Source organism: Atta cephalotes (genome assembly GCF_000143395.1).
Source record: "Atta cephalotes unplaced genomic scaffold scaffold00046, whole genome shotgun sequence".
NCBI lineage: Eukaryota > Metazoa > Arthropoda > Insecta > Hymenoptera > Formicidae > Atta > Atta cephalotes.
Genome location: NW_012130110.1, coordinates 334159 through 343682, shown reverse-complemented (window position 1 = coordinate 343682; position 9524 = coordinate 334159). Strand labels below are relative to the sequence as shown.

General features: G+C 30.3%; 1 protein-coding gene across 1 annotated transcript; it reads left to right on the top strand.

Annotated features, from left to right (window-relative positions):
• Window positions 1-2014: 2014 nt before the first annotated feature.
• Window positions 2015-9331, top strand: LOC105622567 (elongation of very long chain fatty acids protein 1-like). Its single transcript, XM_012203983.1, has 8 exons — window positions 2015-2189; window positions 4957-5039; window positions 6897-6945; window positions 7273-7463; window positions 7608-7688; window positions 7884-8046; window positions 8209-8348; window positions 9167-9331. The coding sequence occupies exons 1-8, from the start codon at window positions 2015-2017 to the stop codon at window positions 9329-9331; spliced, it is 1047 nt and encodes a 348-aa protein (XP_012059373.1).
• Window positions 9332-9524: the final 193 nt, after the last annotated feature.

Sequence of the window (9524 nt, the reverse complement as noted above, 5' to 3'; positions counted from 1 at the left end):
AACGAATTCCAGACACGGAAATCAATTTGTCCGGTTCAATTATGCGAAACGCAGTAGTTGGATGATCTGATTAAGGGAGGTCGAGCAATAAATTTCTAATACTAAGAAAAGGTCAATTCGTGACTGCCTTCTCAACTCATAATATCAAGACAAGTATTGAAGTAGGCTAATCCACATTTAAATAACTAAGAAGCCATACATCTATACTAGAATATAATTGGTCACCATGGCTGTATATTTGCATCCATTAAATCAATTTTTACATGTGAAATATTTTTTTTTTTATATTATTAGCGATCAATCTAATATAAAATATATAATCTCAGAATTATTATGACAATGTGGTTATTTAAATAATGTAGGAGATGTTATTAAAACATAAATTATTATTATATAATAAATAACACATTAAATACATAAAAAATAAAAAAGGATAAAGTTGTGCTTATAATTCATAAACTTCATTTTTATTTATATCTATATTATAAGATCTTATAATAATTTACAACGTAAAAATGTTCCTATGTAAAATAAAAATTGAAAATGAATTATAAAATTGTACATACATTTAATGTTATATAAGAAAAAAATACGTGATTTTTATTGATTTTATTATATCATTCTTTTTTATTTAATGTATATTTTAGCTGTATTTGATGAATTCTTCACAGGGCATTTTGTTCATCAATTACAACCCTGCGTTCTAAGCCGACGTTAGGGGTTCTTGGCCTGCAGATGAGCACAGTGGTTACCAACACGAGGAGTTGTTAACATCAATATTATTCACACAAGAGTTGGTTTCTTAAATGTCGATATGTACAAATTAAAGTCAATGTAAGAAGTTACAATGTAAGAAGAGATTGCCAAATCTTTTTTCAAAGGTGTGTATCTTAATTATTACTAAAATGCTCAGTTTTTAATAAGTGTTCATCCTTTTTCATTAATCGTAATTAATAAAGTTTTGATTTCCGGAAGAATGATGAAGATTTTCAATTTCATCATTACATTTATTATTAGGTTGTTCGGAAAGTTCGTGCCGATATTGAAGGAAAATTGAAACGCAGAAGATTTAAATTTTAGTATGCATTTATTAATTTATATAGGTTAGTCAGCACGAATCGGACAATCCAATATATTCCATAAATTTAGATTTTAATACAAGTCAAAGTTCACAATATATGTATTGTTCCGATTATTACATATTATCACCACGACTTGGTTTAAAATTGCAAGGTACGACAGTTCCGAATAAATACATAACTTGTACATAAATACATTACTTGTATATATACATACAATTGACTCGATTTTCATAAAGATAATTTAAACACGTTTTTTATTTTTGGATTTCTGTTGACACTTGACAAATACTTTTTTTTGCACAGTATGTTGCTCAAATAAATATATAAAATAATTTTCATTCTCGACATTTAAATAACTATATAATACAGGAGCTTAAATGTCTTTATTTTAAATTGTAAACGTAATTATGATAAATAATGCAGAAAAAATTTTGATTATTTAAGAAAGATCCCGGTAAAAAATTTTTCATGTATGAATATATATAAATATGTACAAATATACATAAACCCGCATAAATATTCATAAACATTGACGTGACGTTTTCCGTCACAAGAATCGTAAGACCGAACAGAGCAAGTCTGGCGTCCTGAATCCTTGCACTTTTTGTAAGGCGGACGTATCTGCACACCCTTTTAGCATTGTCTTGTCTGTTTCGCGTTTATTTTTATTTGTGCGTTCTGCAGATTTTCTGCATCGATTTGTCATTTTTCGTACGTTATCGTACCGCGAGTTTTACAGGATAATTGGCGACCCCTCTCCCTCTTTGCGACCTTGTGAATTTTGCGGCGTTTCATCGAATCATAGAGGAAGAGAGAAGACGGCTGGACCGAGAGTCGGGAGGAGAGCGAGGACGGAATGGCCAGGGCGCCCTGCAGGATAGCACGCAGGTGATATCGTTCCATAGTTTGATATTTTTGCTTTGATCCGAAATATGTTCTATCACAATGTATTAAAGGCGCATGGCGATGGGATTTCGAGGACAGCAGTCGGGAATGGTCACTCTACGCCCAAGTGTCGGAGAGATCCTATGACGGAGACCTCCCCCGAGAGGTCGGTACTAAGATCGGAAGTGGAGGTACTGATTACTGGGATGCCGACCCCGAAATGCGAGTCTCCCGCACAATAAAGATCCGGAAGAGTTTTCTAAGCAGCCGAAGGAAACTCTGCAACCCAGTCGAATTCCGCGTGCCAGAACACAGGATACAGGATAACACGGTTCGCGCGATTCGCGGAGCAAGGGCCGCGTGCTAATTAGATAAGACCTCCTTGCAGAGATAGTGATCACTGCGTGTTCCCGAAAGGATCAGCGTCCGATTCTTGTGGTGAGCCAGCGAGGAGCATCAGTGAGGGATGCAGGCCGTCGAATAGCGAACCAAAAATCGAGAGAAGAATTGCTGGAGACGAGCGCCGCATCAGTGTAAAGTCGTTAATTTCCAAGTCCAGGAGGCACATGTAATTATCGTTATCGAATTTTGTACGTGAGACGCATGTGGAGTTGTGCGTCAGATTTTTCGTGGTTATTGTGTGTCTAAGCGCGCCGCCTCCCGCGACAATTTGTTATAAAATTTTTGCAGGGTTGGGTAAGTTAATGTTTTTTTTTAACTGAATAAAGTTACAGTTAATGGCTTTACAAAATTAATAAAGTTAAAAGTTGAAGGAATAAAAATTAACTTAACGTAAGTTATATTGAATTAACTTAAGTTAAAAAAAAAGTTAATTTTGAAAAAAATTATTCTTTAGATCAAAATGTCCTAATTTTTCTTAAAAGAGAGATTATATAACTACAATATAGATTATTAAGTAAATTAAATTTTTAATTTTTTTATTCACATGTGATATATTTTGCATTGGATGCTGATGTGCTAAAGCATTAATGGCTTTGGCACATCAGCGCGATTTGTGATTTGCAGATAAGTTTTTAGGTTTTTACTTTTTAATAAGTCTTAAGCCATAAGAAATTGACCAATTACAATTAAATGCGAGAAGAATATTTGATTGTAATTGATCAATTTCTTATGACTTAAGGCTTAAAACACCTATTGTAGATGCGGACTAAGGCTTATGGCATAAGGCATAACCGCATAAACCAATCAGAGGGTTATATTAGCTAAGAAATTACTTAAGATGGTCTTAAAATATGAATAGATTACGAATATATGCCGTTAGTCTTATTATATCTTATTATTTTTCTAAGATATTTAAAAGAGATAAACAAATTTTTTAACTTAAAAGAAAAATTAAAAAATTAACGTTTAAAAGTAACTTAATTAAGTTAAAATTTAATGCATTTAAAATTAACTAAGTTAAATTAAAAGTTAACTTTTTAACTTTTAACTAGTTACTAGCCAACTCTGGATTTTCGGGAGAGTCATTTTCCGCGTCCACCTGAGCCACAGCCTAGTCATTTTCGTTAAGTCTTGTCGCGTACCGATTTATCTTGTTTGTATCGGAACTCTGTATGGTGATGTCTGCGTGCCCTTTATCTCTTTCCGACAGTCTGTAAAACGGTTCGAAGCCCTACGGACGAGCACAAGGTCGCGCTGTGTTTGTGGTAACACCGTAACCGTTTCCTATCTCGGCTGTCAAAGCGTCAAGTTATCGTTCTTCTTGCGTGGCGTGAATTCGTGCCGTCGAGAGTTAGCGTAATCCGCACCGCGTAGAGCGTATCGGAGCACGTGCGAAGCTAACATAACGCATTTCAATCACATGCTGTCGTGATATTGTCGACGGATACGAATAAGAGTCGGAAATTCATCAAATATATTTGTTATTTCTTATTATTACTAATTATTGTGTGTTTCATTATCATCGCCATACTAGCCTCCCCTAACGATCCTCTATACTCGATCGCGAACCCATTTTGCCATTTCCGAGGCTGAGGTTATGAGAGCCGTCGACGTTCGCAGTTCTGTAGAATATCGCGTGGAGAATATCCTGATTAATTTCGAATAAAGAGTGGCACGCTCACTCGTGTCTGGTGCTCAACTATCGGTTTCAAGATCTGACGTCGCTCTCAGAAGTGGTCGCATAAAGATACCCTTTCTATCGCGTTTCTTTTAAGGTTAAACAAATGTTCGTTATAACGAGAAGAATTCCAACGACTCGAGAGAGAATTAACTGCGAACGCGCGAAGTTGCACCACGCTCGTGAGTGCGTTTGCAATATATATAATTATATATGAAATATGTCCATATATGTTCATACATTCTTCTTTCTTTTAAAATTATTATATAATGTAACAGAAATAATAATAGTAATGTGAAAATATTAAAAATAATTAAAAAATTAATAATTTTTGCACTATTTGTTTTAGAAAAAATTAAGTTTGGAAAAATGTAAAATTATATTATATATATTAAAAGAATGTATGAGCATATATGAATATATTTCATATATAATTATATATGTTTATGAATATTTATGTATGTTTATGTACGTTTATACGTATTTATATATATTTATATATATTCATGCATGAAAAAACCGGAATCTCAAAGAGAACGAGAATCTCACAAGCATAGCGAAGGGAGATTTGATCGTTAAACTCCGAAGAGTAAAGACGTGTAATCTAAGAACTCAACGATTTTGTAAGTTAATCGCAGATTAAACTGCTTATTTCACTTTACCATCAATTCTTTATTCGCAGTTTTAAATGTACCAAAGTATTATTATTATACATATTATAATGTGACAATATGGAAGTGTATTTAAATACTTTGATAATATAAAATATTCATATTTCACTCTCCACCGTGAAATTTTTAAGGCACAGTCGATATTTTAATTGTGAACTTTTTAAGAAAATGGACAGATGGCAGGGCTTGCTATCGCATCCTAAAAAAACTCGATGATAATGATATCGTATGTGTACAGGGTCGCCAATGCAGTTATTTGTTTCATTGCAAGGGCGAATAAAAGTCGTGTCTATACCCTCTATAATCCAAAGTGCAATCCGCGTAAGTATTTATTTCAAAAATGTTTTTGTTCTTTTTCGTATTTTACATGTTTTTTACGATAATTTCAACGGTTATAGTAATTTTGTTTTAAAATTAATTTTTCTACGTTTATTATTTTTTTACTGGTGTCAATGAATATATTTTTTTATAAATATATTTTTGCACTTTACATATATTTTATATTAATATTAAAAAATGTTGTGTTAATAGATTTTTGTAATATGGAAAAAATTTCTGCATTTTACTACGTTTTTTAACTCATAAAAATTTTCATTTCCATGTTCTCAAATAATTCAACTTTTTAAAGCCAACAATTTTTTTTTTTAAGTACATATCCTTCAGTATTATAACTTAAAAGGATTTCTTTTCATTTACTCGTATAAAAATTATTTTAAAAGTTATATTACGAATTTTTAACTCATATCACGTTTTTTCAAACTTCTTTTAAACTCTGATTTCAAAATATAAAAAATTAATAAATTACAATCCAACTTCTATTACAGTAAAAAATTTGTTAAAAAGTTTCACAAGTATACAAGAATTTTTTCAGATTTTTATATAGTCCGAAACAATAAAAACAATAGTAGTAATTCTTAATACCTCAAACTGCAAGCCATGATCGAAAATTTCATGATGCCAGTGAAGGGTTAATAGATATGTCTAGAAACGTTATCGATCGTACGAATAAAAATTGCATTGTTACTATATACTGTCGCAATTAAATAAAACAATATGTCTAAAACCGTTACTGTTCATACAAATCAAAATTGTATTGTTATTTGTTGCTATATGCTGTCGCGATATTAAATAAAATAATAAAAAAAATAGATTTATGTCAAGGTGTTAACAGCAATTAATTTTTAGGGGATTATATAAGCGATGCTGGCTTTTATAAATATAGAGGATTAAATCTCCACTAAAATTAACAAGCGCAGAAAATAATTTTTTATTGTCTAACTAGAGTTTACTAATAAATTATCATGTTTCTCTGTTTGAAATATCTCTCTATTTTATTCAAAATTAACTCTATCATAGAGATCTACATAGATATTTCTACAGAGATACACTTAAAAAAATGATCTTGCAGTTATAGCGAAAATTATCTAAGTACGAAAAATAGCTAAAATAGATAAATTTTTAGCAAATACTGCGATATTGGATATTGCATCTAATTATCTAAATATAGATGACAGAGATAGAATTTAGATTTGTGCTATAAATTCTATGTGTACGATACATAATTTTCTGTCAGATTCAAAAAACAGCTATAATTCTAGTTGAAGCAGCAAAATATTTTTTTGCGTATAGAATGCTGACCCGACACTACGTTTAATCGATGTTAGCAATCAACTGCGTGACAGAAGTTCAATGATTACGAGAGTTTCACTTATTCCCTCACATACACATGCGATATCACTTTGTAACTTCATCCGTAATGTAACATATCTTTATTGTTACACGGAAAGAATTTTTTTTACAATTTAACCTGAAAATATGATAGCTGTGGTACAATACAATATTTTAAAAATTTTTGCATTTGAGTAAAATTAAGTGCATGCATTTCAGTAAAATTAATTTAAATTAAACTTACTTTATATTTTATTGTAGTTTTATTAATGAATGAGAGATTTATATAAAATTTTCTTCGAAATACAATGATGTATCGATCTACGATTCACGATAATGATGTATCGAACCTACGATTATCATATTTTCAGGGTTAACTCTAAGAAAAAATTCTTTCCGTGTACTACATTATTTCTATAAATTTATTGGCTATTAAAATTTCCTTAGATTGTTTAATGTTAATGTGAACAATAATCATTTTGTCTTCCTTTTATTAATTTTATTTTCCAGGATATGGGAATTATGGATATTTATCATTATCTTATCGATGAAATTTCGGGTAAGTAGACAGATAAAAAAAATATTTAGTTGAATTTTATATTTATGAAAAAGATTGCATAATATTAATATTATATAAGCTATAAAAAATATGTATATATAAAAAATACAGAAATAATAATAGTATATTATAATTAATAGTATAATAACATATAAACAAAAATTATTTAATTACGTATGTCAAAAAGATGTTTCCATTAAATGATATAATCTTTAGTTCTTTTCTTTATATGGTAATTAATAATTTTTTGTACGAGTTATTTTACAATCTTTTTCACAAACTTAAATATATTATTATGATAAGTGTTTTTTTTTCTTCGCTTTTCAGATCCCAGAGTTTCCGATTGGCCTTTGATGTCAAATCCATTTGGTGTAATATTGATTTCACTCGCTTATTTATCTTTTGTGCTTTATCTCGGACCACTTTATATGAAAAAAAGAAAACCTTATGCGCTTATCAAGACTATGATATGTTATAACATTTTTGTTGCAACTGCAAGCGCAATTATTTTCTATGGCGTAAGTATACGTAATAAATAAATAAATAATTTAATATATATGCGATAAAAGACTTTTTAGTTATAAATATTTCATATTTTCCCTATTTATATTTCTCTATTAATATTTTTAAATCTGAATTGTAATTTCTTATCTGTTTTTTAGTTACTTACATCTGGCTATACAACACATCTATCTATGGGATGTGAACCTTTTGTCATTTCAAATGATTCTATGTCGCTTAGCGTAAGCAACTACGATTAAAATTTATATTAAAATTAATTTATATTAAAATTAAATTTTATTATCGCTCATTCTGACTATGTTAAAAAATTTAGACAAAAGCTTTGATAATTTAATATAAATAAAATTAATCAATAGAAGAATCTTTTTAATATAGAAACATTCTAGATAATGAAGTTTTTTTATTATTATTTATAGATGGCTCGATGGGTATGGTGGGTCTTAATTCTAAAAATCACTGAGCTTGCAGATACTGTGATTTTTATTTTTAGAAAAAAATATAATCAAATTTCATTTCTTCACGTATATCATCACACAGTAACTCTCTTTTTGGCATGGATTACCTGTAAATATGCACCTGGTATGCATTAGGAAGCAATAATTGTAATGGTTTTAGAAGAAAATTTAGTAAATTATAGATTTCACGTTTCGATCAAATAAGATATCGAGTATTATATATATTGATTTAATTCTAATCAATTCTAACTATATAATGATTCACTTTTATATTTTATCTATACAGGTGGCATGTGGACCTTTATAATGATGCCCAATTGCATAGTACATGTAATTATGTATATATATTATCTTTGTGCTTGTTTGGGACCAAAAATGCAAAAAATAGTAGCTCCTTGGAAAAAATATGTGACATGTTTGCAACTGGTATGTAGTTATTTTACATCGGTTTACATTCGTTATATTGTATTGTACGATGTTCCAATTTTTAGCCATCGCTGTTTCAAGATAATAAGATTTCCACATTCGATTTGATAAGTTTCGAAAAGCATTAGCTTTCCTACCAGATTCATACGGACATATGGAATAGCGCGTTTCGCGTGATATGTTCATATACGCGGACTTCATTGTGGTTACAGCGCTCCTGTAACTCGATAACTGGCTTTTCACGAGGGATTGAAAAGTTCCGTAAGCGCTGCTTGCAGAATCACATGTGTTCTCGTCGAATCTCAATTCGGTTTGCATTTGAGCGTAACAGCGAGGGGCAGGGAGACGGGTGGATGAAGGCTCGCAGTACCGTTTTTAATTAAATAATCCGTTACCAGAGAATTTTTATTTCCAGCGATATCGACGGAACGATTTATCGGGTTACGTGGTTGTTTAATTTCGCGCGGAGCGCTTTTGCGCTCTAGAATTCCGGTCAGGTTGGACGAGGAAGGGCAAAATGGCGTATGCTTTTTTTGCATGCGGTATATCGAATTCGTCAAGCGTACACTATATGTGAATATTATGTGTCCTTATTACTTTTACACGGCGTGAAAATATTTATTTATTTTCTTCGGAATAATTTCTTAATGGAATGTTTAAATACTTTTAGACAACTTCAATCTAGAAAATTTATGAGTAAATATTTCATATTCGTAAATTTTTAATTAGCTGTTAAAAGATATGCGCAAAGTGGTTATTATAAAAATGTGTCTTTCCATTTATTACGCTGAAACTCAACATAATTTTCTTCGTTTTAGATTCAATTTACTATTATGGTGATCCATACATTTCAAGCACTTCTACCGTCTTGTGAACCAACGCGGAAACCATTAGCATACATTTACATGTCTCAAGTTATTATCGTATTCTATATGTTCTTAGATTATTATAGAAAATCATACTTGCGAAAGAAAACTGAGTAAATATCAAAAGTAATATTTTATTTAATAATTAGTCCAGAAGATATTAAAGCAATGCATTATATTAAAGCAATTTACATCAAATTTGAATAATTGTCATGTGAAAAGAATTAGATAAAAGTTTTCCTTCTCTTATACTATATATATATATATATATATATATATATATATATATATATATATATTATTACACATA

What these genes read in the sequence shown, in the direction of transcription:
- LOC105622567 (XM_012203983.1), top strand. Translation starts at nt 2,015, where the DNA reads ATGTTCTATCACAATGTATTAAAGGCGCATGGCGATGGGATTTCGAGG. An exon ending in TAATCCAAAGTGCAATCCGC is followed by an intron (nt 5,040 to 6,896) that starts GTAAGTATTTAT and finishes TTTATTTTCCAG; the next exon opens with GATATGGGAATTATGGATAT. An exon ending in TCTTATCGATGAAATTTCGG is followed by an intron (nt 6,946 to 7,272) that starts GTAAGTAGACAG and finishes TTCGCTTTTCAG; the next exon opens with ATCCCAGAGTTTCCGATTGG.